Here is a 27,867-nt window from a genome sequence, read left to right on the forward strand (position 1 = left end):
CCCGCAGACAGTTCAAATCCAGGTCCTGCTTCTTGCTGAGCTGCGTGGCCTCAGGCCATGGGTCAGTCAGGGACCCAACAGGAAATGGGTGGCACTATCAAAACAGGAGCATTTGAAGGGGCGTATTTACAAAGGGCAAGGTAAGCAAGACCTGGAAGCCGAGGAGCAGTTGCCACCCCAGGGGCCCAAGGAGGCAAGGGCAGGGAGCAGTCAGTGAGACCAGAGGAGAGAGTCAAGGAGACGAGGGATCACCTTCAGGTGGGAGAGCTCACAGAAAAGGAGAATAAGCACCCCCCCCTCCACACTCCTCCCTCCCTCCTATGTCTGCTGTGGCTCCCTATTGGCTGAGCCAGGCAGAAGCAGAAGGGCCCAGGAAGTTGCTGATTTAGTCCAAACAAATCAGCCCATCAGGGCCGAGCAGACAGCGGCTCTGGAGGGACGAAGGGGCATCACCTGGCACAGGAGATGGATTTCTACCTTTGGGCCCCGCTTTCCGAGTTTGTAAAAAGTGAATGTTCATATCTACCTCCTGGCGTGGTTGAGGGGAAAAGGAATAATGCATGTGAATAATAAGTGCTGACATATGTTCAGCTCTCGGCAAGTGTTGAGTTTTTCAGTATTTGAAAGCGCTTTACAGTTGGATGGTCCCACCCCACGATGCACCAATCACCCTAAAGTCTGGTAGGAATTTCTTTGTTTGTTTCTTTTACGATTTTATTTATTTATTTGAGAGAGAAAGCACAGAGGGAGAGTGTGAGGGAGAAGCAGGCTCCCCGCGGAGCAGAGAGCCCAATGCGGGGCTCGATCCTAGGACCCTGGGATCATGACCCGAACCGAAGGCAGACACAATCATCTGAGCCACCCAGGCGCCCCTGGTATGAATTTCTCAAACAGATTTTCCAAACGAAAATGTTTTTCCTAACAATAACTCCCATTTTTGAGCTTTTTCTCTATGTCAAGTATGGTACAGACATTGACTCCTCTTAGCACAACACAACCCCTAGGTGCTGTGGCCAATAAATTGGGACTCTGGCCAAGAGAGCTTGGTAACCCATCCATAGTCACTCAGCCAGTAAGTAGGTCTGGCCCCAAAGCCCACAGTCGTTCCTCCCTGCTCTACTCTGATTTCTGAGGGCGTTTGTACAATTCAAAGACGAAGCAGAAGATGCTGCCGCAACAGAGCTTGAGAATTTCCCTACCCTCAATGAGGCAACTCTGCCCAAGGCCCAGGACCGTGGTCTTTCAAAGTGCCCATGTAGCCCCAGCTCCAGAAAGTGGCCCCTGACCTTCAAGGCACCTCTGTGCCTCTACCTCTGAGCTCGCTCACCCACCGGCTGCTGCTGGTTCATTCCAGGTCACCCGACTCCAGCTCCATCTGACCAGCCCAACACCAGCAGTGCAGAGAACCTGCCCTTGGAGCCAGGTGAGGAAAGAATCCTTCTGGGGGCCCACAGCCTGCTTTCTGACACCAGGCAGGCGGTATCCCGGGTGATGGGGAAGGAAAACGGACTTTTAGGGTGTCAGGGAGGCTCCCTAACTTCAGACAACACTTCTTCCTGGCTCAATGCCCGAAGGGCCACCATTCCATCCACTCTGAAAGCTTAGAACTACCATCTTCAAAAGGCCACTGATCAAATGTCACATACTTGTGGGCAAAATGTTCAGTGAGCATTTTAACGGGATTTGTTGAGAACAAACTAAAGGACTCTTGGTGGGGGTGGTGGGGTTCCATCAGGTGGGTCCTTGATTAACTCCACAGGTATTTACTAAGCAGCTCCTCTGTGCAAAGCTGCGTGCCACCCTGGGGGTGCAGTCCCAGGCAAAAATGGGCAGGTGGCTCCCCAAGGAGGGTATCTGGGGAAGGGAGACCCACCGTCCCAAGCAACCTGGCTTCAACCCCATCACCAACCCCGTATCCACCCCCCAGGGTTTCGAGGTCACGGTGGCACCCTCCAGAACAGCAGAGGGGGAAGCGTGGCACCCACAGTGCCAAGGAGGGCCCCCGAACCCAGAACTCTGCCCTTCTTTCATGCCAGGGTACCCTGGAGAAAGGGGCAAGAGAGGGAGGTTTGTGGGGACTGGACCCCTGGTTCTCTGTCACCCCACACCTAATGAAGGCACCCTAACCTCTACAGTCGCCCTCAGCCCCCTTCTCCAGACGCTAAGGAGAACCAGGTCAGGCCTCAAAGGGGCCTCGGGGATGAACCAGCCCAGCCCCATTTTGCAGATTGGAAGGCTGAGGCCCAGGGCCCAGTGGGATATTGTCCAAGATAACCCGGTGGAGCTCCCCTGGCAGCCCTCATCCCCACCCCCATCCCTGAGACCTGCCGCGGGGTGGGTGGAGGCCTCAGCGGGCGTCTGGCTATTCCAGGACAGCTGCTGGGGGTCCGTCTGGTGAACGGGAGCAGCCGCTGCAGTGGGGCAGTGGAGGTCTGGCTCGGGCTGTCCTGGGAACCGGCCTGCGGGGCGCTCTGGGACAGCCTGGCCTCCGAGGCCGTGTGTGGCGCGCTGGGCTGCGGCGGGGCCTGGGAAGCCACCCAGCTCACCTTGCCATCCCTGGAGCTGACGCCTGCGCCCGGCGCCGGGAACACCAGCGAGACCACGAACGCCACCCTGGCCCTGGCGCCCGCCGTCCTGTGCAGAAGTGCCGAGTGGCAACTCTGCAAAGTGGTGGAGCATGTGTGCGACAGCAACGGGAGGCCGGCCAAGGTCACCTGTGCGGGTACGAGCAGACCACCCCCTGCGCCCTGCCTGCCCTACCCTCAGGCTTTCAGCCATTGCTCCTCACTCCTGTCCCCAGTCCTCGCCACCGGACCCGAGCCTTACCCTCCAGACTTCACCCCCGCCCTCCACCCTACCCTCATCGCAAACACAGCTGGTTCCCACGCTGGAGGACTGCCGCGCTGCCTCGTTTCCAGCTCTGAGCACATCCTCTGATCTGGCCCCCAGGCCTCTCTCCCTACTAGATCTCCAGTTTGACCACTTGGGTCCCCAGTCCTACCTGGGTCTCTGGCCCTTACTTTCGGGTCCCGCGCCTTCTCTCGCTTAGGACCTCTATCTCTGCCCCTATCCCCCATGTACATAAATATGCCAGGTTCCCCAGTGTCCCTTAGCATTGTCACTTTCCAGCCCCCACCTGCTCTTCAGGCCCCGCCCACCAGGTCTCTAGCCCCCCCCACCAGTCTGCAGCTCTCCCCCCCAGCACCCCCCCCGCGCCCCCCCCCCCCCCCCGCCGCAGCCCTGAGGCTTCCCCCGGCCCGCCCACCAGGTTACTAGCCCCTCCCACCGGCTCCATAGCCCGCCCCCTCCCCCTCAGGAGTCTAGTCCTGCCTGCAGGTCCCTAGTCCTGAGGGGTCCCCCACATCTGCCCACTAGGGCCCCAGTCCTAACAGGGTTCCCCAATCCTGCCCACCGAATTACCAGCTCCTCTCATTGGATCCACAGCCACCACCACCCTCCCAGCCCTCCCTTCCTCGACCACCCACCAACGCTTTCCCCTCCTTCCCCAGAGAACCGCGCCGTGCGGTTGGTGGGCAGTAGCAGTCAGTGCGCAGGCCGCGTGGAGATGCTAGAGCAGGGCCGGTGGGGTTCGGTGTGCGACGACACGTGGGACCTGGAGGATTCGCAAGTGGTGTGCCGGCAACTGAACTGCGGCTGGGCGGTTCAGGCCCTGCCCGGCTTGCACTTCGCCCCTGGCCAAGGACCCATCCACCGGGACCAGGTGAACTGCTCAGGGGACGAGACCTACCTGTGGGACTGCCCGGGGCTGCCAGGAGACGGGTACTGCGGCCACAAGGAGGACGCCGGTGTGGTGTGCTCAGGTCAGCAGGCGGCGAGGGTATGGGTCAGCCACCAGGCCTTACCGTGGCCGGGTGCGGGGAGGGATGGCCTCGGCTGGTGCGAGGTCAAGTCCACCAGGGAAGGTAAGACCCAGGCAAGCGCCATCTGGGGGAGAGAGTGATAAATGCCCTAGGAAAGGAGTTTAGAGGTAGGGGGCAATCCAGAGGGGGAGGGACAAGCCTGCCCACCTCCTGGAGGAAACCACATTAGAGGGGAGACTCTTCCCCAGTGTGAGTTGGTCACCTGGTTCAGAGCAGCAAGCAGAGACAGAGGCGGGGAGGCCCCTGAGGAGGCGGTCAGCAGTCCGGAGGAGGCCATGAAGTTCTGGTCCAGCCAGGGCTTCTCTTTAATGTGCACAGGAATGGGGAGGGGAGGCTGTCTCGATATAGATTCTGATTCAGTAGGTCTGGGCAGAGTCTGAGATTCTGCATTTCTGCCGAGATTCCATGCCAAGCTGATGCTGCAGGTCCGCAGACCACAGTTTGAGTAGCAGGCATGCAGTGCCAGCCCGAGCAGATGGAGCAGATGAGAGGGGGATGCAGACGTAGGAGGGAAAGCACACAGGATCTGGAGACCGATTGGCCGTAGGGTGTTTGCATTCCTGAGTCTGGTCTGGTGGGGGTTTCAGCCCAAAGGATCCTGATCTGACTCTGCCCCCGTGCCCCACCTCTCCCCTGCAGAGCACCAGTCCTGGCGCCTGACTGGGGGCCGTGACCCCTGCGAGGGGCAGGTGGAGGTCCATTTCCGTGGGGTCTGGAGCACAGTGTGTAACAGTGAGTGGTATGCGCCGGAGGCCCATGTGCTCTGCCGGGCCCTGGGCTGTGGGACCATGGTCGGAATACCGAGCGGGCTGCCCCACTCCCTGCCGGGCAGAATGTACTACTCGTGCACAGGAGAGGAGCCCACCCTCTCCGACTGCGCCTGGCGGTTCAACAACTCCAACCTCTGCAGCCAGTCGAGCGCAGCCCAAGTCGTCTGCTCAGGTACCCCTCCTCCCCACCCCTACCTCACCCTCTCCCCCAGATTTGCACCAGGAATTCCACCTGAATCCGAAGCCTAAGAACTTGGACTAGGTCAGGGATGACAATTGCTGGCGTCAGTCACTTACCATGTCCGGGAAGACAGGGCTAATTAATCAGGGCATTCTTGCCCACAGAGCCTCGACTCGGCCCCCACATATGTATTAAGGCCTTGTTATATGCTAAGCAGGGATCCCTGTTGCCTGGAATTGGCTCAGGGGATGAAACCAGCTGCCATCCCAGGGTTGGTGATCATAGGTGGTCATAGCGAAATAATATTTGGGAGACAGGGTCTGGAGCCCCGAATCATGTGGCAGGCACTGGGGAGCACCTGATACCTCTTTTTTTCAGCTAAGCCTCATGTCCACGCTATGAATTGGATTCTGCCATATTTCACCAAATCCCAGGTGGCATTGATATGTCACCCTATTATTATTTTATGTCCCATAAAGGATGAAACTGCTGCCAAAATAAGCTCACAACATGTCATCAATTGTAGCAATTGATGCCATCACCCCAATTTCAGAGGAGTTAAAATGTGAAAGAGCCAGAGCATTAGACCCAAAGAAACATGGTATTAATATCCCTATGGAGTTCAGGCACCTGGCAATGAACTCCAGCTCTGGGGCTCACCCACTGGGAGGCTTCAGTTCCACGAATATGTGGATGCTGATCCTAGCCACTTCACAGGGTAGCTGGGAAATCAGATAATACCCACCAAGGGGCTTTGTAAGCTCCATCCCTTACCTGTCAAATGATTATGATAAGGATCATCATGTCAGCTTCCCAGCTCCCAAGGCCAATGTAAAGAGTGAACCCAAGACTTTTTTTTTAAGATTGTATTTATTTATTTGACAGAGAGAGAGAAAGAGAGAGAGAGCACAAGCAGGGGGAGTGGGAGAGGGAGAAGCAGGCTTCCTGCTGAGCAGGGAGCCCAATGCGGGGCTCGATCCCAGGACCCTGGGATCATGACCTGGGCAGAAGGCAGACGCTTAACGACTGAGCCAGGCAGGTGCCCAGAGTGAACCCAAGACTTAACAGAGAAAGGGATCTGTGGTGTGTAGCAGATTTTTACAGAAAGAAGAGATACTTCTTTTTATTAGCCTCTTATTCTAACCAAAGAAGATCCATGAGATCTTCCTTATTATGGGGGGTGGAAAAGGTAGGTTTCCTTAACCATATGCCGCGCCCCCCCCCCCCCGCTTCCCATGGGACCACGCCCCTTGCTACAGGTTACTTGTCTGCTTGTTCAGTGTCTAACCCAAGGACTGGCACAGAGTAGGTGCTCAGTAATGTGTTGAGGGCATGAACGGTGTTTTCTGACAGGCTCCCGGAGTCTGCTCAATCTGTCCACTCCTGAAGTCCCTGCAAGTGTTCAGCCAGTCACCGTAGGTGAGTGTCACTTGGTTCACGGTTTCTCAGAGAGGTGGGTTCACGTGTGCAGGTGCATACCTGCGTGAACGCAGGTGTGCACCTGGCAGGGGCCCCGATGGTTCATCCCCCATCCCCCACCTCCAGACAATGCACTTGCCTCTCCCTCCGCCCCCACCCCACCCCACCGCTCTGTTCTGGGGGTGCTTTTGCTCCTCCCCCCTCCCCTCCCTGCCATGTCAGCTCCCCAGCTCCCAGCCCACTCTCCTGTCAGCTCCTGTCGTGCAGGAGGATAGAGCTGGAGAGAGCCTGCACTGGTCTGGTTGGCCTCTGGCCAGTTGTAGGTGTGCCAAGGGTGACAGTGTGTTTCTCACACCCCGGGCACTGGCCCAGAGCTCTACCGACACTCTTTCCTGGCCCTGTAAGCCTCCCGGTGTCCCCATGGGGGGAGGTCTCCTTAGAGCCCTTACACAGAGAAAGAAGCTCAGGCTCAGAAGGTGAAGGCACGGCCAGCCAGCGTTGGCTGGAGTGTGCACCCAAGGCTCTGAGCCGTGCTCCTCTGCCTGCCAGCTATGGATTGTTTGGCTGACTCCAGGAAGACTCCCGAGGCTCAGATCCCAGCTGTACCTCCCCCTAGCTGTGAATGGTGGGCAAGTCTGAACCTCTCTAAGCCTCAGACCCCTTGGCTGTAAAATGGGGGAGATAATCATGGTAACTTTCTCCTAGCGCTGCTGTGAGTCTCCAGTGAGTTAATTTTTCTAAAGCCCTTGGAACAGGGCGGAGTCCACAGTGAGCAGTGTCTGAGTGTTAGTTATTCTCGTGATGATTGAGTCCAGGCGTGGAGCCCCTTGGCGACCCCAGGGTAGCTGGGCCAGCCACAGGGGCTGGCCCAGGTTCACGGGCTCTAGGCCGTCCCCTGCTTCCACCAGAGGAGGGTGGGCAGGGGCTTGGGGATGGAGTGGAGGGGCACCAAGTCTTGACAGAGAACCTGGCTATGGATGAGGGCATGGAGGGCACGGAGAGGGAATGAAATGCTGGTGAGCTCCAGCCAGGACCCTGGCCCGACACCCACTCACACTCTCTCTCTCTCTGAGGTCAGGGCGGGGAGCCCACCTCCCAGGACCACACTCTAGCCCTTGGCCCAACAACCCAGTCCTCAGCCCCTGTCCCTCTGGGCCCGAATTCACTGGTCTCCCCGTACCCCCCACAGCCCAGCCTCGCTCTTGCACCCACTTCCTGCTGCTAAGCGCAATTCCTAGGCTGGTCCAAGTCACCCCCTTTGCAGATGGAGGGGAAGGAAGAAAATGAGAACAGGGAAGGGGTCATCTCTGGGAGTGGGGAGCAGACACTATCCCCAGCCAGGGGATCGGATGGTCACATCCCTCCGCCCCCTGTAAAGCTGTCACTACCCTTCATCCAGCCCTGTGGCCGATGCACCCCAGGCCTTATACACTGAGCAGGAGGTGGTTCCCGTCTCCCCCCTGACGAGGGCTCCCAGCACCTGCCCCACTTCAGCCTCTATCCAGGTTTTGGGTTCTTTTAAGCAGGGGTGGGGCCAAGAGAGAAGACGGTAAGCCACACCAGGGCTACAGGGCTGGGAGGTCCAAAGTCACGGCCCTCACCTCTACCCTCAGGGAATGCCTGTCTGGTAGGAAGGATGCATCCAGGGCACAGAAAGGAGATCTTGCTCTCCCGATGGCCTGTTTGCTGCCAGAGGTGGCTCCAAGTCACCTTCTCTGGGAAGCCAGCCTTGATCTTCCGCCCCAGAGAATTAGGTGCCCCTTGTAGGGCCTCATGCCTGCCCATACCTCCATCCCAGCAAGCATGGCACCATATTGGATTGAGCCAACGTATGGATCTCTCCACGAGACAGCGCCCTCAAGGCCTGTGATGCTGATGTCATATTTGTATCCCTAGGGCTTAGTGGGCACACAGTGGGCACTCAATAATTACTGAGCAGGGAGACAGATCCCTGTGGGCTGGTGGCCAGGGGAAAGTTTCCTTCAGTCAGTTATTCATTTATGCATTTCTTGAGCACCTACTAAATACAAGGCACCTAAAAGCAAATGGGTGAATTCGAAAAAAAGAAGAGGGGAGGAGGGTAGGTCCAAAAGGGAAGTGGGTGAGCACAAAGAGGCTGGAGAGGCAAGAAGGGCCAGGAGAAGTCTATGTCCATTCCTCTTTCTCCTTGACTTGGGGTTCTTGCTTCTAGAATCTTCTGTGACCATGAAAACAGAGGACTGGAAATCACGGGAACTAATGCTCCTCCTCTTCTGCATCGTTCTGGGGATTCTCCTCCTTGGCTTACTCATCTTCATAGCCCTCATCCTCTTGAAAGTTAAAGGAAAATACGGTAGGTACAGAGTTCTGGGAGCCACAGGAGAGGCTCAGAGAGGGAAAGAAGCAGGCCTGAGGCATGACCCTCTCAGGGGGATGTGGGCCTTGTGGGACTCCAGCAGGAGTGGCAGTGATCCAGCAATGGCCACCCAGCCCTGGCCCCGGGGGGCACCTCCCAATGGGAAGGATTTTCCCAGCATGCCCAGCAGAAGTCGTCCGTGTATGGAAGGACCGACCAGACTCTATGTGTACGCGTGTGTGTGTTTGAGGAGGAAGGTGTTTCAGTGAGAGCAGGACCAAGTAGACTGGGAGAGAGCAAAAAATGACTTGTAGAATCTCTGCCTCCCCTCCCTCAGCCCTCCCTGTGATGGTGAACAACCAGCACCTACTCGCCACCACCCAAGAAGGGATCAATAACTATCACGATGTTCCCATCACCATTCCCAAAGAAGGTAGGATGTCACCTACCCTGGGGGTAGGGAGGGCTGGGGAGGACAGGAAGGGTCTCCTTTCTGGAGGGTCAGTACTGCTTAGGTCAAAGCAGTGCCCCCCACTGGAGAGGAGACCTCAGTGAGCCCATTGGGGCCTGTGGGACCTTGGGCATGTCATGTCTCAATCTGCGCCCTGATGGGCAGATGACCTTCCAGGGTAGTCATTCTAGGCTAGGCTTTCGAGTTCTGGAATAAAACAGGCCCAGCGCATTTCTCAGAGGACAGTTCGGCCCTGCTACTTGGTTGGTAGGTTTGGGACATTATGGCCTCTTCCAATGGTCTACTCCATCAGCCTTCCTGCAGAGCCCCATCAAGATTTTCCTGGAACATAATTTTATTTAGTATTTTCTGAATGAAAGAAAAATGGAAATCGGTCATCCATCTTTTACAACATAGGGGTTTATACTCCTTGAAAGTCTTGTAAAGGAACTCAAGCTTAATCACATTGCATTGGGACTGTATTAAATCACCCTTATTTGAAAGCATTCAATGACAGGAAGATCAATACAAATCTCAGCCAAATAATATAAATATTCCCCGTGCATGGAATCCATGTGTTCAAGGGAAGAATACGAATACAGAACCTAGCCCACAGGTTAGGCTCAGGGCATTTGCTCACTGACTATTACCGGCTAGGGGTTAAGAGCCACACTGCCTGCTTCTCTGGGCAAGATGAGGACCTCCCTGTGCCTTAGTTCCTTCAGCTGTAAAATGGGGACACGGATGTGCCTACCTCACAGAGCCGCTACGAGAATCCCAGTGAGATCATTTATTTAAATGTCGGAACAGCGCCGGGCATGCGGTGACTGCCCTGTGTTTGTGAAATAAACAAATGTTATTACATCCCCATGTTTGAAATGGGTGGGGGGAGCTTGGAAAACCCAGGCTGGATGGTCTTGTACAAGATGGGCTACCTGGTGCTCTCCCGGCCCCTCTGTCTCTGGTCCCCACCCTCCACACTCTCTGCTGCCTTTCTGCCCACCATCTGGCCACGCCCCAACTCTGCTCTCTCCCCAGTTCCCAAGCTGCCCATCCAGGTCCAGGCCCCACTCCCCAAGGACTCGGACTCCAGCTCGGACTCAGACTATGAGCACTATGACTTCAGCGCCCAGCCTCCCATGGCCCTGACCACCTTCTACAGTGAGTGCCTGGGCCTGGGCTCCCCGGGGGCCCACCTGTCCCAACCAGGGAGAGGGCCCCGGGTGGCTGGGGAGCTTCAGTGGGTTCCACCTGATCACCCCTGCACACCCACTGGACTGAAGCTTTCAAAGTGCTTTGTGACCCTAGAGACAACTCCATGTCTCCAGCCTCCTTCTTTCCCACCTTTGTCTCTGGCCTTGCGCGGTCTTAAGACCCGCCCCTCGACCTTCACCTAAAGGTGTGTGTATTAGACAAGGAAGTCGAGGCAAGAGACAAGCTCGGCTGGCTTCTCACATGCTCATACCCCTTCTGTGTCCCGTGCTGCCCATCCACCTCACCCCTTTTCCTCCCTTCATGGCGAGCCCAGCTTGAACCTCTTAGCTGGCTTTTCCAGCTCCCTTCCCTGCCTGCTGCGGACAGGAGGGGGGAAGACAGTGCTTAAGGCAGGGCCCACACAAGACTGGAGGTTAGGCCAGAGGATCGCACACCTATGGTGGACTCCCTTAGGAGCCTGTCAAACACTCCCAGCTCCCCCCAGGACCCACCATGTAAGTTAGGATGAGAGTTTGACTGTGTGTGACCGAGGCCCCCAAACGACGGTGTCCTGAGCAGTTGGCAGGGGCCCAGGATGCTGCTTTCTTGTTGCTGTGCAGTCCCTAAGATGTTGCCCTCGTCCGCATGGTCCAGCCTGGCTCACTACCATGCCCACATCCTGGGCAGCAGGAGGGGAAGGGAAGGTGGGGCAGGCGGTACCCTGAAAGGCAGGATGCCAGAGACACCCACGTCACTCCCACTCAGTCACACACACACACACACACACACACACACACACACACACACACACACACACACCAGCCAGAACTTAAGCCCACCAGCTGCAAGAGAGGCCGGCAGACGAAGCCTCTGTCCTGAGCAGCTGTGTGTCCAGATAAAGGCCAGAGGGTCTCCTACTCCAGGAGGGGAGAATGGATATGGGGGACAGCTAGCCGTCTGTGCCCCACCTGCTGAACCAGGGCCCCTGGGGTGGGACACGGGAGATTCCACTTCTGCCATGCCACACACCAGCCTTTGGGAGCCACCGGGATGGGGCATCCCTAGAACCTGAGATTCTGCACGCAGGCCTGTAAGAGGCAGGACTGAGAGTCCAAAGCCCTACGACATTTTGTGACTCAGATTCAGTGGTACCAGGTTCGAGAGAGCAGACTCCATGACCCAAGACACTCGAGTCCTTAAGACTCAACGAATCCACGTCATCTCTCCAGTTCCGAAGCGAGGGTGCCCCAAAGCCTGCGAGGCAAGGATTCCAGACCTTCCAGCTTCCTCTCTGAGAAGGTTCCTAGACAGGGCACCATCTGCCCAGAACCTCCAGGGTGCAAGGAGAGAGCCCAGGACTTGCCCCATTTCCTTAAGCAGAAGGAGGGGCAGCTGGGGAGCAGCGAGGTGCAAGGCACTAGGGCTTCTGGCCAGAAGCAGCCTGATCCCGTGCTGGTTAGAGAGTGAGCTCAGGGTCTGGCTAGACTAGGACAAGCACCTGGGATCTGATGGGAAATGCTAAGCCCCTTTGTACCCCTGGGGTGGTCCTCCCACACTGTTCGGCCTCAGGACACCCTCCCAAGTCCCAAGGCACAGCGGCCCTTCCTCCGGGCTCCCGGGATGAGGAGGTGGGCTTGCACCCCTCCTCACCACTGCTCTGCTTGTAGATTCTCAGCGGCACCGCGTCACGGATGAGGAGGCCCAGCAGAACAGGTTCCAGATGCCCCCCCTGGAGGAAGGTGAGTCGGGCTGGGGAGGCGCGTGGTGGCAGTGTAACGATATCAGCCCTGACTCCAGACTTAGCAACTCAGCCCACCCTGAGAAATGCGGGCAGCAACCCCCCTCAACAGGTCCTTCCTGATTTTAACCGTTCCTCTTGGCAGTTAGTTCTTTCTTGAGTCTCATTTAGAGCCCTCTGGGTGCATTGCTGCTTCTTTCCTCACTGTACCCCCTTTCCTGGGCCAGGACTTGAAGAGATGCATGCTTCCCAGATCCCACCTGTCAGCGCTGGACACTACACGGCGGACGCCCCCTCCCTGGGCTCTCAGAACCACCCCAGGAACAACAGTGGGTCCAGCACCTCCTCTGGGGAAAATTACTGCAATAGCCCCAGAAGCAGGCTACCTCCGTGGACCCCTCAGGTGTTTTCTACAGAGAGGAGCCCCCTCTTGGAGCAGCCCCCGAACTTGGAGCTGGCTGGCTCCCAAGGTACTTTTTCAGGTAAGCAGGGCCCAGGAGGATTCCATGTGTGTCCCAGACTCCCATCCTACAGCCGACCTGGCCGGGGGAAGCATAAAGCCGGCAGCCCTGAGCCAAGCCGAGTTCAGGATTCTAGCCGCGGCTCTGTGGCCACTTGCTGTGTGACCTGGGACAAGTCTCCACCCCTCTCTGGGCCTTCATTTCCTCACTCATGGTCAAGCCAGGCACTTGACTCTCGTGAGACACGAGGGCCTCCCAGCTCTGGCATCTCTCGAGCTGGCTGTCTCCAGGCAGAGAGTGATTGGCTGTGGGCGTTTCCAGCAGGGCCCTCGGCCGATGACAGCTCCAGCACCTCATCCGGGGAGTGGTACCAGAACTTCCAGCCGCCGCCGCAGCCCCCCTCGACGGAGCAGTTTGAGTGTCCAGGTGCCAGTGGCAGGGGAGGTGGTCCTGGAAGCGGGGGAAGGACAGGAAGCAGGGGGTGGATGAGTGGGGGAACTCTGGATCCATTGGATTCATTAGCCCAAGAGGAAAAGAAGAGAAGGAAAGGGATTTTTTTAAACAAACAAGAATATGAGGAGGTGGGAAAAATGGATGCAGATGGGACAGAGAAAGTTCCAAAGAATGCCTCGAGAGCGAGTGAGCTCCCCATTAGTGGACGCATTCAAGCAGAGGTAGCCCATGTCCCCTTGGGGGAGACTGTGGTAGCAGGGGGGCATGCCACCAGTCAAGTCGCCCATCATTTCCTGTGCAAGCGTGGAGACTGCAGCCCCAAACTGCGCAGATGAGGCTCTGCCTTCTGGGCTGACATTCTAGCAAGGGCGAGGGTAGTGAACAAGATGACGTGAAGGGAGTCTGGTCACTGCACCCCACACAGCATCACAGGGGAGGGGTGTGTCCCATGGGGCAGGAGGGGCGGTGACCAGCCTCCCGCTGACCCGAGCCCCACACCACACAGGGTCCCTCACCCAGCAGCCTGATTCCCTTGACAGCGAGGACTACGATGACATCGGAGCAGCCTAGGCTGGGCCCAGCAAGGCCCCAGGTGGCTCCCTTCTGCTGGTCTCCTGCTCTCCCTGCCCACTGCTCTCTCACCCCGCCCTCCCACATCCTCCCCCAGGCAGCTGACAGGCCTTCCCTGGAGAGATGCAGGGAAAGCCCTCACCCTGCACTCACCGCTCAGTCTCCATCCTTCAAAGAGAAGCTACTGGCACAGCCCTCCCTCGGCCCCAAACAGCCCCAAGGTGGAGGGCCCTGCCTCTGAGAGGTAGTGAGCTCTCTGTCTCAGGGATGGGCAAGCAGCCTGGGCCACGTTTCAGCAGGCTGCAAGGAGGGGTTGAACGGAATGCCTCCTGAGGCCCCTTCTGTGCTTTGGTTCCCTGAGTCTCAGACAGCTCAGGGTCCGGAGGTACTGAGAGAACAGAAAGGGATCCCATCCCAGTGCTGCCCACGTGTAGGGGCTGCTGGGCTACCCTGGCTTTGACAGGTGGATTCTGGGGCTGGGGTGACCCACCCACCGACCCAGGTTGGTGACCACCGGGGCACAGAGTCTGCCTTCCTAGGAACAGCCAGCTGACAGCAAGCCGGACGACTGCCCCTCCCCCACGACCAAGGGGCTGGGGCCTCGGCCAGCCCTGCCTCTACAGACCCTGGAGCCCACCAGGGCACAGCCCTGCTCTGCAGGGACTGTCCCTGGACAGAAGATCCTTATTCTGAGCTTCCTATGGCTTACAAAGATGGCCCTAGCCCAGCTCCCCCAAGACTCAGAGTCGGACCCCAGGCCCCGTGGGAGCAGACGCGTGCACAGAGATGTCTGCCGGGAGGGACCCAGGGGCTGCACTAAGCCCTGTGCACCCATCTGTCTGCTTGGATTGCTGGGAGCTTCCCTGAGGAGCACATGAATATGCGGCATGTCACCCAGAGCCATGGACACGTCCAGGCGGCCTCCAGAGAGAGGCCCGAGGACTCGGAGCCAGCTACTGGTGTCCTGGTCTGAGTGTCCTGAGATTAAAGTAATTGCTGAATAAAATCGGGGCGTAGAGTGACAAGTCCTTGAGCTTTTACAGTGCCCAGCCTGTGTGTGTGTGTGCGTGTGTGTGTGCGTGCGTGTGTGTGTGTGTGTGTGTGTTGGGTGGGGGCAGCTCTATCCATCAAGGTGGAAATGTTGGGGACCTGGAAACCTCCCGTGGCCCAGCGCCATGAAAAATGCTGGGGACACAGGAACAGGAAGACAGGGCCTGCCCTCCCAGAGAAGGTGGACCCAGACAGGCTTGTGAGCTTAGCGGCCCGCTTCCCTCTCTTCTCGGCCCCACTCAGGCCCTGGCTCAGTGGCTCCAAGAGTTTCGGAGGAAGGGCAACGCGGGGGGATTTCATGCTCAGAGCCACCTGGCAAAGAATTGGCTCCAGGCCGGGAGGGAAGGGCTGGAGATGAGGCTGGTGTACATACAGTGGGGAGGGGTTGTGGTTGTGTCCTCCCATCTGCTCAGAGGCTGGGATTTTCACCCAGCTGCCAGGACCAATGGCCAGCTCTGCCTTCTGGGTAAGGGCTGGGGCGCGGGGCTCCTCAGAGCAGGCAGGTCTTGGAGGAGGCTGGGCTGTGGATCCTGCCCTGCGGGGCTGAGTAGGGCTTATTTTCCGTTCACCTGTCCCAGAGGTGGAGACTCAAGCTAGCACTCCCCAGGGCAACCGTCACAGGATGTGGTTGCTGGTGATGGCCCCCTTCGGGCCCTCTGCACCCTTCCCAGCCAGCGAGGGGGATTCCTAGGGGAGGAGCCAGGGCTGGGGTGGGCCGGGACAGAGGCCCGGGGTGGTTTGTGCAAGCCTTTTTTGTCCGACAGCCTGGGTTCAAATCCTGTCTCCTCCCTGTGTGGCCATTGGCAAGCCCCTGGACATCTCCGAGCCTTTGCGGTGGGGCTCGTCTGCGAGGCGGGCACGGAGGTAGCACACACCACACAGTGGCTGCAAGGGTTAGAGGCTTAGCAATAAGTGCTCTCTCTCAGTAGAGGCGGGAGAGCTCGTGGAAGGGAGAAAAGGGAAGAGAAGGGAGGACAGCCAGCGATCCCCGGGGGTCTCCATACACTGGTGCTGGCGGAAGCTCGGGGAGCATCTTGTGCCCGCTCTCATTGCCAGATGAGGACGCTGAGCCTCTGGGGGGGAGGGGGCAAAGGACTTGTCCAGGGCCACTCAGAGTTAATAGCCGAGAGTCGCAATTCAGCCCTCCCCCTCCTCCCCCGGCCCCCGGGGGCTCAGACAGGGAGATGGTGACACTCTCTGAGCTCTCTCTCATTTCTCACTCGAACCACCTCCGCATCCCAGGCCCCCTCTCCACCCACACACACACCAGTCTGAGAGAAATTGGGAAACTCTGACACGTGTCTCCCTTGCCCCCTTGCAGCCTGGCGACACCAGGATCACACAAGTCAGGGGGGGTTTCTGACCGCTGCTGTCCAGAGTCGGTCTCCCACGATGGGTGACGGGGGCTGCGCACAGACAGGGCCTTTCCCGGCCATCTCTATGCCTTCCAGGGCCCTCAGCCATTGCTTATGGAACCTACTCGGTGCTGGAGGTGGAGAGGCAGAGATCAAGGACATCCGGCTTTGATCCGAAGGAGGGAGGGAACGGGAGCCTGGCAGGGAAGTCCCAAACATAAGCAGGGGCTCTCACACCCTCCACTCTTAACCAGGCATTAGAATTAGCCTCCAGGATCTGGGAGAGGAAACAACAAGATGTTAAAAAGATGTGGCAGCTGAATGGATTTCAGAAACATCGACATGCGGGGAGGGGCTGCATCTGAGCACGGAGGCACTGCGGGAATTTTATGGCTCTGCAAGCCAGTGAGGGAATGAACACAGCCCAGGAGAGCCCCTGACCCAGGTGGAGGGAGGCCATCCGGAAGGACCTTTTTGGGGGCGGGGGCAGTGATGCCTGAGTTGGGTTGTAAAGGATGAGTAGGAGTTTGCTATCTAGGAGCAGAGAGGAAAGGGCATTCCAAGTCGATGGGATGGCATGAGCAAAAACAGCGCAAGAAACCAGGTAGTTCACAGGGTAAAGGGTGGTCCAGCCTGATAAGAGAAGAGGCTGAGGACAGTCAGTTCTCATACCGGCTCTATTTTGTAAGTAAGAAAACGGAGGCTCAGAGAGGTTAAGTAAAACGCCCAAGTTGCCGAGGTAAAAAGCAGCACCTTTTACGTGCTGTCTAGCTTCAGAGTCTGAGCATTAACCGTGGCGCTTCCAGTGGAAACCTGTTCCTGTCCCTGCGCCCACTGGAGCCACACTGCTGGACACAGCCAGAGCCCCAGCCTAACTCTGAGATTGGAGACACCAGCCTGTCTTTCCACGGACAGCACAGGCACCTGCTGGGTATGGGGATTCCGGGGCTCAGGGATGGAGACTAACTCACTCTCTGGGCACCTCTACGGAACCATGCTCCATGCTGGCCCTGGAACCCTTCACGTGGAGAAACGCACACAGATGCCAGCAACTGCGGTACCCGCCGTACAGTGGTGGTGGTGAGCGGCATTTGCTATGTGCCAGGCATACGACATTTCACATAACCTCATAAGAGCTCTCGCAGGAGGTACTGTCCTCCCTAATCTATAAATAAAGAAATGACATCCAGAGAGGCTATGTGACAAGCCAGAAGCCACACAGCTTGGCAGGTAGGACGACTCGGCTATTAAATCTACCTAACTCCAAAGCCCCATGTGAAACCACTGCGCTGCACAGTGGGAGCACATTTAACGCACATACACTTCAGTGTATCTGCTCAGCAGCAAAAGAGAAAGAAAAGGAACAGCGGAGCCCACGGTCCCCCTCGGTGAACAAACACCGGAGGGAGGAGGGAAGTGGGCGCTGGGGGGCCCTCTCTTCTCTCAGACCCTGAGAACTATGCACCGCCTGGGCACCTTGCCACTGCAGTCACGAACGGCTAAGCTTCTTCATACACGGTGGGCCCGAGCATGAACCCATCACTTCATCTGGGCGATCCAACGCTGGAGGGAGAGATGTCTCGGGTGGAGGCATGCAGGACAGGCTCAGATACGGGAGCCCTCCTAAAGGAGCTTGCTTTTTCTCTCCCTCCCTCCCTCGCTCCTTTCCTTCCTTCCTCCCTCTTTCTTTTTCTCCTCCTTTCCTCTTCTTTCTTATAAATAGTAAACAGTCCTGTGGTTCAAAACTCCAAACAACATACGAACGCAGAGCATCAAAATCTTGTTACTCACCCATCTGCCCTCTCCCCTCGCTCTTCCTGCTCCCCAGGTAAACAGTATCATTCCTCTGATGCAAACACAAGCAAATACGAATATCTCTTGCTTCCCCATGCCCCTGCTTGCTGAACAAAATTAAAAAAAAAAAAAGGCATTCTACCCACACTCCTAGGCTCCTTGCTTCCTCTCACTTCTCAAGGCATGCCAGAGAATTCTCCTGAGGGATTGTCGAAAGTAACATTGACCATGTCTGAGTTTTTGTCCCACGTGCTAGCCAAGCTCACAACCTCTACTTTTTGTGGGACTGACACAGCTCCAGAGGGCTCTGCGGACAGAGCGGAAGAAGCCACTCTCTCTGACAGAGTTTGCTGGGGAGAGCAGGACAAAACAGAGAGAACAAATGGGTGGGCCATTGAAGGATGAGTAGGAGTTCGCTGGACAGGAAAGAGAGAGAAGGGCATTCCCAGTGGCAACATGGGGAAGCATGGTGCTTGTCGGCCAAAGCCTGGGGGGTGGGGGGGGCAGACAGGGAGTCCACACGTGGGAAAAAAAAACACTGGGGAACATCTCAAAGGGTCTATAACCTCAGCTAAGGCTTTGGTCATCGTCCTCCAGGCACTGGGGAATCCTGAGGAGTTTCTAAGGCAGCGAAGCGATTGGATGAGACGGATGCTCTAAAAAGATGACTGCTGTGAGGTGGAGGTGGGTTGGAGGGAGACCAGTTGGGGGTGGTCACCGAGCGTTGATGGCCTGGAGAAGGATCCCAGCAGGTGGAGGGTGACCACATAACAGGAGAAGACTTTCTAACACGGCACCCTCCAGCCACAGTGATAATACGACAGTGACATTAAAACAGCGCCCATTCCCTAGTACTTACTATGCATCGGGAGCTGTTCTGGGAATATTCCAAGTACCGACACATTAATGTTCATGGTGGCCCCGTGAGCATTAGCTCCATCTCACAGCTAAGGAAACCCAGGCTCGGGAGGACTCAGAGTTTTCTGCCAGGGCTGGCAGCTTGTCACGGTGTGGCCAGGCCCTGGTCACCACTCCATGTGGCCTCCTGAGGCGGGAAGGCCACGCTAAAGGCTCATATCTGTGCTTACTGATCTGAACGCCCAGCCGGGAGTGCCATACCCTTTATGCTTCGGGCCTCACAACTCATTGGCATCCTCCAGACATCCGGAAGAGCCCAAGGGAGGAGGCCAGGAGGAGGCTTGGGCACGATTCTCCTCCCACGGGCCCATCTCCAGTCTGCAACTTGGGCTGCAGCAGGGGGCTCCGAGGCCCCTTCTGGAAGCATGGGCTTGGGTTTCCCTGCCCTGGCCTGGCATCGCCTGTGGGTACTCGACCTTTCCCACCGGAAAACTCACTTCCAAGGCACAACTGCCAAGCCCGGCTCAGGTCCCCATCCCTGCCCGCTGCCCCATCTGCGGTTTCCACTTCTACCCCTCCCTGAGACCCTCCCCACCATCCCGGAGGTGGCCAGAGGTGGCCAGAGTTGGCCAGAGCCCCGCGTGGCCGCTCGGTGTGGGCTGCCCTTGGCCTTGGCCCCAGACCCTGGTTCTGGGTTTGTAAAGATGGGATGGAGTCTCCAAAATGGGGAGGAACTGGGGAGACCCGTCAAAGAAGGGATGAGTTCAAAGTAGCCTCATGGAAAGTTCATCTCCCACCACATCCTTCAGCTGTTTACCAGTTTGACGCGGTTCTGGCATCCTGACATGAAAAGAGGCTCACCCCTCACCACCATCATCGAGGAAGGACCGAAATAGCAGCAGAGGAAGATAAAGAAGAGTGAGACAGAGGCAGGGAGGAGAGAGAGGGTGCGTGATGAGACAGGGAGGAAGGTAAGTGGGAGACGGCGTGGTGTTGTGCAGACAGTGGGAGAGACAGCAAGACCAGATGAAGCCTCCATCCCCCTCCCCAAACCCCTCTCCCCGAGCTGGGCACTGCCCTGAGTCCCTGTGCGGCGTCACTTAAACCTCAAGGGCTCTCAGGACAGCAAGATATTCCCATCTCCTTCCAGGGAAGAAAAGGGAAGCCCAGAGAAGTCATGGAACTTGTTCAAGGCCACCCAGATAGGACCCGGATGGAGGGGCCAGTCAGTAGTGGCTCCCGCACGTAGGCAGGAAGGAGAAAAGGGAAGAAGAAGGACAAGTAGAAGGCTGGAGAATGAGATGGGACGAGATAGAGGCCCAGGGAGGATGGTGAAGCATCCTCTGTTAGGGCGGGATTGCCCCCCACCAACGGGACCCCAGCCCTATCCTGGCTGAAGGCAGGGGGCCCCTTCCTGGCTCCTCCCACCCACCTGTCCGCCCCCCCAAGTGCAGAAGGAGAGAGGAGGAGTCATCCTCCACGGCCTTCATTGTCTTCTGAGCAACCCCTTCGCCTGTGGGGTCTTCTGCACCCCCCCAAGCACTGAGCAGGGCCCGCTTCGTCCCCCTCCAGTCTCTCACAGCAGGGAGAGAAAAATGATCTACATCTGCACTCACGAACACATTCCCCCCACGGGTCTGTTTGCCACACTCCGCTGTCCCTCTGGAATACATGAGCAGGGGTCCTACTTCCCTCCAAAGCCTCCCCTTTGAGGCGCGGCCACCCCTCCCGTGGGCCTCACGCTGACACCCAGGCCTGGGGTGAGGGCAGGTGGGGGCTACTCTCATCTGAGGAAGAGATGCTAATGTAACTGGAGTCAGCACCCCCCAACTCTTCTGAGTGACTGAGACACAGTGATACCCTTTGTCACACGTCTGTGACAGCCTCTCTCTTCTCCCCCAAACCCGTGGCCCCTTCCGCACCAGCACCCCGACTTCCCGCGGCTTGCTCCATTTCCTACTTTCACCCTCAAGCCTCCTCCTTTCTGGGAACCTGCAGGACCCCCGGGGCTCATACCCACACTCCCCCTCTGGCAAGAACAGCTTATCCCTGGAGAAGGCCCCTGCGGGGTCTCAGATCATGCAAGGCCATCCATCATGACCTTCTGTCCCCAGGCCACCCTCCTCGGGGATTAGTGCGGGACCCGAGGTAGCCAGGCCATCCCGCTCCTCTGGCTGCTAGGGAACACTCCAGTGTGCGGGGTGATGCAGCAGCCTTGAATCTGATGCCGCCCAGTAAAAATCCTGAACTACCTTCCCTCTGGTTCCAGAAAACTCATCTGTCTTATCCACATTCAAGTCTTCTGGCTGCTTTGTTGGGCTTTCTTCTCCATTCTCAACGTTATGGGCTGTTTGTTCAGTGACCCGTGCAGCTGAGATCTGCCCACATCAAAGCATGCCTTCCTCCCAGCAGCTGACCAGCCCCCAGGAGGGAGCTCAGCAACCGCCCCCCACCCCCAGGCCCTGCCTCCCGAGGCTGATTTCTGCCCAGCGGTCTGGAATAGCTTCTGTCTCGTCACTTGATCCACAGTCTCTAACCCAGTGGGATGAGGAGCCAGGGGTGGAATGAAGTTGATGTAAGCCAACATTTCTCAAACCTCAGTTTTCCGCGTGCCTTCATGGTTTCACTTTATCGGCGGACCATTTGTTCTTCGGTTACTGAATCCGGGCATATCTCATTGTATTGTGCTTTGCTTTATCGTGCTTTGCAGATCCTGCGTTTCTTACAAATTGAAGCCTCATGGTGACCCTGCATCGAGCAAGTCCCTCGGCGCCACTTGGCCAACAGCATTTCCTCCTTTGGTATCTCTGCGCCTCGTGTTGGTAATGCTCACAATATTTCATTACTGGGATCGTTGCTATGGTGATCTATGATCGGGGACCTTTGATGTGACCATGGGAATTGTTTTGGGGCACCCACGTAAGACGGGGAACCTTATCCAAACGTGTTCTCTGTGTTCTGACTGCTCCACGGACCAGCCACTTCCCATCTCTCTCCCTCTCCTCAGGCCTCCCAGGATCCCCTGAGACACCACAACACTGAAATTTGGACAACAGACAAGCCCACAGTGCCCGGAGGTGTTCTAGTGAGGAAGAGTCAATCAGTGCAGCAAACTTTATGGTTGTCTCATTTTAAGAACTTGCCCAGCTTTCAGCGACCACTATCCTGACCAATCAGCGGCCACCAACATCGAGGCAAGACCCTCCACCAGCAGCAATGATGACCCACTGAAAGCTCAGATGGGGGTCCGCATCTTGGGGTGATATTTTAAATTAAGGTATTTACACTTTTCTTTTAAGACATAATGCTGTGGCACGCTTAATTGGCTACAGTATAGAGTAAACATAACTTTTACATATACTAGGAAACCAAAAGGCTCATTGAACTTTCAATGAATTGAATATTTTAATATTCACTTTATGGCGGTGGTCTGGAATAAACCTATGATATATCCTTGGTATGCCTGCAGTTTTTCTATATATGGATTCATATATTTTTTTAACTTAGGTGTATTGTAAGAGAAATATTTAGCCATTTTACAAAATATCTGGCACGTGCTTTTCAAAAATGCTAATATCCCAAACTACAAAGATCCAGGAACTATTTCAGACCAAAGGAGCTGAGGAGATCTGGCAACGGAATTCGAGGTGTGATCTGGGATTGCCTTTTGCTCTAAAGGACATTACTGGGACCGATGGGGAAATGCAAATAAGGTCTGCAGATTAGATAGTAAGGTTGTATCAGTGTTAACTCCCTGATCTTGATGCATGAACTATAGTTATGTATGAAAATATTTTAGCTTTTAGGAAATGCACACGAAAGCGTTGAAGGATTTATGAGTAAAGGGACAACCTACTTTTAAACAGTTCAGAAACAAACAATCTCTGCTTGGGGGAGGGGGTTGGAGAGGGGGAAGGGGGTGATAAAGTAGTAAAATAGTAACCCTGGGGGATAGCCAGAAATGAGGGGTATCCAGGGATTCTTTATATCATTCTTGCAACTTTCCTCTAAGCCTGAGATTGTTTTAAAATTTAAAACATGTATAAAGGGAGCCCAGGGAGCAGGCACATGTTTAAAGGAAACGCAATGTTGTTGCCGTAAGGGGAAAACCAGTATCACTTGCTACAAATTGAAGGTAATTCTTTCAAAGCAACCACTGCTCTTGTTATAGATACATTAGTCGGCTGAGTGTGAGCCTAAGACCTGCCCATTCTTGGTTATGTGTGGGGATGGGCAAGGGAGGGAGGGTTTTCAGACGCCCTCACCCTGGCCTGAGGTGCTCTCCTTGCTGTCAGAGAAAGGTTGGCACAGGGCCGACAAGGGCGTCGCTATCTCCCTATGTGATCTGATGATGAGTCCTGTCCTGTGGTTGTGAGCTCAGGGACATTCATTTCGTGACAGTTTAATGGGCACCCTCAGTGCCAGCTCGTTGCGGAGCCCTGGCACGGAGAGAGGACAGGACCCTGAGCAGAGACAGTTAGGGGCGGTACTAGGATGGAAAGGGGTCCCAGTAGAGCTCACTTCTCTGAATCCAGTGTTTCTGAAGTCCCCAGAATCCAAAGATGGCGACCCCAGGGGAGGGGGGCTAGAAGGTGCCCAGGGAGCGGGCACACAGAGCTGGGGAAGAAAAGAGATCACCAGCGTGTGAGAAACAAGGTGGCGGGACCCACCCCCACGGTCCATCACACCCAGGAAGACAGAACAGCCTGAGCTGACTCAGTCTTTAGTGTCTTGTTTTGATTCCCCTGTTACCCTGCTCCCATGCCGCTCCCTGCTCGGATGGCAAGGGAGACTTTCCCCCCATTTTTCTTATGACATATCTCATTTTCAAGAAGGAACGTTTTGTTTTAAAGTAGTTTAGATTTACAGAAAAAATTGCGTAGACAGTATAGAGTTCTACACTCCACACCGTTGCCCCCGTTACTAACACCTCACGTTAGAATGACGTTATTGATCACGATTAATGAGCCGGTGTTGACACATTATTATGAACTAACGTCGACAGGCTCTTCGGATTTCTTTCATCTCTACCTAATGTCCTTTTCTGCCCCAGTGTCCTACACAGGATGCCACATCATGATGAGTCTCCTTAGAGTCCTCTTGGCTATCACAGTTTCTCAGACTTTTTTTTTTTTTTTAATAACAATGACAGTTTTGATAAGTATCGTTTAGGTATGTTGTAAAATGACCCTCGTTTACAATCTGTCCAATGTTTGTCTTGACCTTAGACTGGGCTTGCGAGGGTCTACGAGAGGAAGACCAGAGGTGACACGGCCTTCTCACCTGATGCGATCGGTGGTACGTCTATGAGTGGGATTTAACCCCCAGGATGGGGAGCAGGCCGCAGCGGTACCTGTCACATTTCCTCACCCGACAGTCCTTCTTCTTCTTCTTCTTTTTAAAGATTTTGTTTATTTATTTGACAGAGAGAGACACAGCGAGAGCAGGAGCACAAGCAGGGGGAGTGGGAGAGGGAGAAGCAGGCTTCCCCGCGGAGCAGGGAGCCCGATGCGGGGCTCGATCCCAGGGCCCTGGGATCAGGACCTGAGCCGAAGGCAGACGCTTAGGGACTGAGCCACCCAGGCGCCCCCCCGACAGTCCTTCTTTCCCTCTTCGTACACCGTACTCTCTGGAAGGGAGTCTGTGTGCAATCCCTACCTCGGAAATAGGGCATGGCTATTTCTATGTCCTCTCAGCTGACAGAGCGAGAAAGCACGTATAGGCACTCAACTGTGTGTGTGTGTGTGTGTGTGTGTGTGTGTGTGTGTGTGTCAAAAAGCCCATGAACGCTCCCAACACAGTCACCTGTCTGCGTGTGCAGATAAACATGAGCTCATACGGTTGCCCCCAGCTCTAGTCCAGTCCATCGGGTCATCCAGACCTTCTCCTCCCACCAGCAGTGGGAAGCCGGCTCCCGCATCCGCTACCCATTTCCTTAATTATCTGATTCTATGTTATTTTCCTTTCTTAGATTTTTCATATTTTCTCCATTAAGACTATACGTTCCTCAAGGGCAAAGCCTGAGCATTTTTTTGTTGTTTGTTTTCTGACCTCAACCCCCTTCACACCAATGTCTAGCTGAATGTCCTCAAGCAAAAACAATATAACAAATATGTTTATGAGTGTCTACTACGAGCCATACTCTCCGCTCCGCTCATGTCTAGGGATGTAAAGATGAGTAGGACGTGGTGCTGACTCTCCAGTTGCTTCATTGCCAATAAATACTCATTGAACGTTAAAACGAAAGATCTTGGCTCCTGCCTGGCACAGCAAGACTTCTAGATCACAAATAGAGGACCACAGAAAAAAGAGAGCTGGATGGAGCCTCAAACTCACGAAGGCAGGGATTTTTGCCTAATGTGCTTACTGCTGTATCCACAACACCCAGGGCAGAGCCTGGCATATAGTAGATGCTCAGTAAATGTTTGAGAAAGGGAAGGAGGGAGAGAAGCGGGGAAGGAGAATAGGAGGGAGGGAATGATGGAAGGAGGAAAAGAGAGGGGATCAGTCCTCAACTATTGCCAAGTACCTCTCAGACGCTTGCACTTGGCTCCTCACACACAGACATGTCTAAACATCTCCTTGGTGCTGCACCCGAATCACTCATATCAGTGGACGGAGGAGAACTGGAGCTCCTACTGCCTGCCAGCCACCTCCCAGGGGTTTGCTTGTGCCCTTATTTTGATATGATGGATTTGTTATCATTCTATCAAATGAATGGGAACTGGAAAGGGCTCAGTTGCAGTAAGAAGAAGCATCTGTGTCAGTAATCCGGTGTAGTTAAAGCAAAGAAGAAACCATCTGGCCCCTGGCTCTGCAAAGCTCTCAGGAAAATCCTTGCAATTGGCCCGGAGGTCCCCCTTGCCAGCCCATGTCACGATTTCTCCGTCGCTGGGAAAGGATGGGATGAAGAGGCCCGGACTGGACTGAGTCAGGCGCAATGGGCACACGAGCCCTCCGAGAGACAGATTCTACGGCTTTTACCCAGCATCGGAAGGTCTCTGGTTAATTGTGTCTTCGTTTGAGAAGCAGGCTTGCTGGTTCCTTTGACGAGTGTTTCTATAAATAGACAGAGCTGCAACCCGAACATCTGCGTCCCCGAAAGTGTTTTTTTAAGTTGTCAATGGTTGTCACTGTCATCCCTCATTTCTGCTCCAATGTAAAACAATGAAAGGGCTCAGCCTTGCTCCTCTCCTGCTCCCTTGGCACCCCCCCACCCCCCATCCTGATGCCCTCCGTGGGACACGCCCGGTTTTCTGAAGGCCCCAGACCCACCCCAGGGTTGTTCTTCGTTGTCACTGAGCCCCATGCTGTAGGAGCTCAGGCCCCACCTGGGTGGGGGGGGGTGGCTAGAAGACCCCCTCATGCAGGCAGCCCGGCATGAATCGTGAGCACCGCCTCTGAACACCAAAGTCCCGGGGTATATTACTTCTTAATTAAGCAAGATGAAAAGATGAAACAGAATTAGAGAACAAGCCTTTGGGGCACGGTGGTGGGGACCGGAATGCTCTCCAAAAGCAGAAAGAATTCTTGCATAGCTGGGGTTAAGAACGAATGTTCCTCCCCGCTCATTCGGTTTGCTTTCATTCCATCTGCAGCCTGCTCTTCCTCCAAAGGCTTGCTGTTTGCTCTGCACCGGGCACCTGAGGTGCCTGAGGGATCCAGACAGCCCTCTGCCACAGCCACTGCTCCTATCTCTCCTTTGTACAGATGGAACAACACAGGCCTGGCAGCGGGCGGGATTCGAACCCAGATCCGTGGGGTTTGCACCTGCACCCTGTGAGGACGGCCTCACGCCGGTCATGATCACAGCCACGATCACAGCGCCTGTGGCAGGGAAGACATGGTGGACCCATCTCTAATCTTCCTGTAAGGGGAAGACGCCCACGCGAAAACCGGAAAACAGTCGTGTGAGGCAACAATATCAGAGCCATCTGAGCCACCGCCCCCTCCCCAGGGTCACGATCAGTGGGATCTAAGCCTCTCCCGTCTGAGAGGCTTCCTCGGGTGGGTGGAGGGCCCGCAAGGCAGTGCCTAAAAGGGCAAGATGAGGCAGTCACCCGGGTAAGTCCCGCCCGCCCTTCCAGAAGCATCCAGAAATGGAGCGGAGCGGTGCGCCGCACGTCCAACCCACCGGATGACTGGCCCCAGCTTCATTTCTCTTGTCATCAGAAGACACTGCCAGCTTCCGAGTCACAAAAGGAGGGACATCCATGAGTCTGCCTGCAAGGTGGGGGAGGAGGATCCCACCTGGGAGATGAGGAAACGGATGCTCTGGGGACCCCAAGTGACAGGCCCACTGGCCACGTGGGCAGCGCCAGCGTGGAGGCCCATCCTGGCCCCCGGGTCCAGACTTCAGGGTTTGCCCTCTCAAACGCCTCAATGTTGCAGCCTGGAGCCCAAATGTGACCTACAGATGTGCTTATTGAGGCCAGCTTGGTGGCCAGAGAGGAGACCTTTTGAGATGGGACAGGGCTGCTTGTCACCCAGGCTAGGACCGTGTTGGCACTGGGTTCGTCACCCCCGCCCCACTGCTCAAGGCCTGTGCCTGCATGAAAGCCGGCTGGGCCACGCTGGACCCATGGGGAAGCAGAGTGTGCTGGTACCCCCGCTGGGGACCCTGGGGCAAGTCCAAGGGAGACCCCTTCCTTCTGTTTCTTGGGCTTCCCTCTGTCTGAGACCCCAGAGCACAGCACCCTGGAGTGGGTGGGGCATTGCACAGGGTCCCTCCAGGGGGTCTGAGGCAGCAGGGCCTGTCCCTGGTCTGCCTATAACTCACATGGCTCATCTGCACTCCCTGCGAGCCCCACACGAAAGGGGAGCTCTCCATAGACAGAGACGGTGGGGGTGAGAAGCACCTGCCCCGTCCTGCTCGAGCTCAGCCCTGTTTCAGGTCTGTTCTGTGCCCGGCCTTCCCTGAGGCGGCCACGGGAAGTCTGTGGGCTGGGAGTGAACGGGGAGTGGCCTTTAGGGAAGCTGGTGGATGTTTGTCACGGGACAGTTTGTTCAAACCTTCGCTCGCCACAAACGCGGAGACTGAGTGACGCTGGGAAGAGCCCCCTTCACTAAAACCGCGGCCACCAACCCACAGCCAGTGCCCGGAACCCTGCCGTTAGCACTCCACCCCTTTGGGTTAAAGAGTTACCTCTTCAGAGGTCATTTTTACTTGTATTTATTTATTTATTTTTACGATTTTATTTATTTGAGAGAGAGAGCACGGGGGGATGGGGAGGGGCAGAGGGAGAGGGACAAACAGACTCCATGCTGAGCATGGAGCCCGACTTGGGGCTCCATCCCAGGACCCCGAGATCACGACCTGAGCCAAAATCCAGAGGTGGGTGCTCAACCAACTGAGCC

At 56.0% G+C, this 27,867-nt stretch overlaps 1 protein-coding gene across 3 annotated transcripts in view; it reads left to right on the top strand.

Moving 5' to 3' along the window:
• CD6 (CD6 molecule) overlaps positions 1-14,459 on the top strand; it is a 36,152-nt gene extending 21,693 nt beyond the window's left edge. The window contains exons 2-13 of one of the 3 annotated variants that reach the window (XM_027581586.2): positions 1,355-1,423; positions 2,372-2,722; positions 3,510-3,821; positions 4,521-4,823; positions 6,186-6,251; positions 8,443-8,583; positions 8,924-9,019; positions 10,076-10,198; positions 11,899-11,970; positions 12,197-12,451; positions 12,752-12,856; positions 13,389-14,459. In XM_027581586.2, coding sequence (XP_027437387.2) covers positions 1,355-1,423; positions 2,372-2,722; positions 3,510-3,821; positions 4,521-4,823; positions 6,186-6,251; positions 8,443-8,583; positions 8,924-9,019; positions 10,076-10,198; positions 11,899-11,970; positions 12,197-12,451; positions 12,752-12,856; positions 13,389-13,453 — 1,958 coding nt within the window. In that variant the 3' untranslated portion in view covers positions 13,454-14,459. The remainder of the gene's footprint in view (positions 1-1,354; positions 1,424-2,371; positions 2,723-3,509; positions 3,822-4,520; positions 4,824-6,185; positions 6,252-8,442; positions 8,584-8,923; positions 9,020-10,075; positions 10,199-11,898; positions 11,971-12,196; positions 12,452-12,751; positions 12,857-13,388) is intronic. The other 2 variants (XM_027581587.2, XM_027581588.2) reach the window with 2 other exon arrangements.
• The last annotated feature ends 13,408 nt before the right edge of the window (positions 14,460-27,867 follow it).

This window comes from Zalophus californianus, chromosome 11 (assembly GCF_009762305.2).
Source record: "Zalophus californianus isolate mZalCal1 chromosome 11, mZalCal1.pri.v2, whole genome shotgun sequence".
Classification (NCBI taxonomy): Eukaryota; Metazoa; Chordata; class Mammalia; order Carnivora; family Otariidae; genus Zalophus; species Zalophus californianus.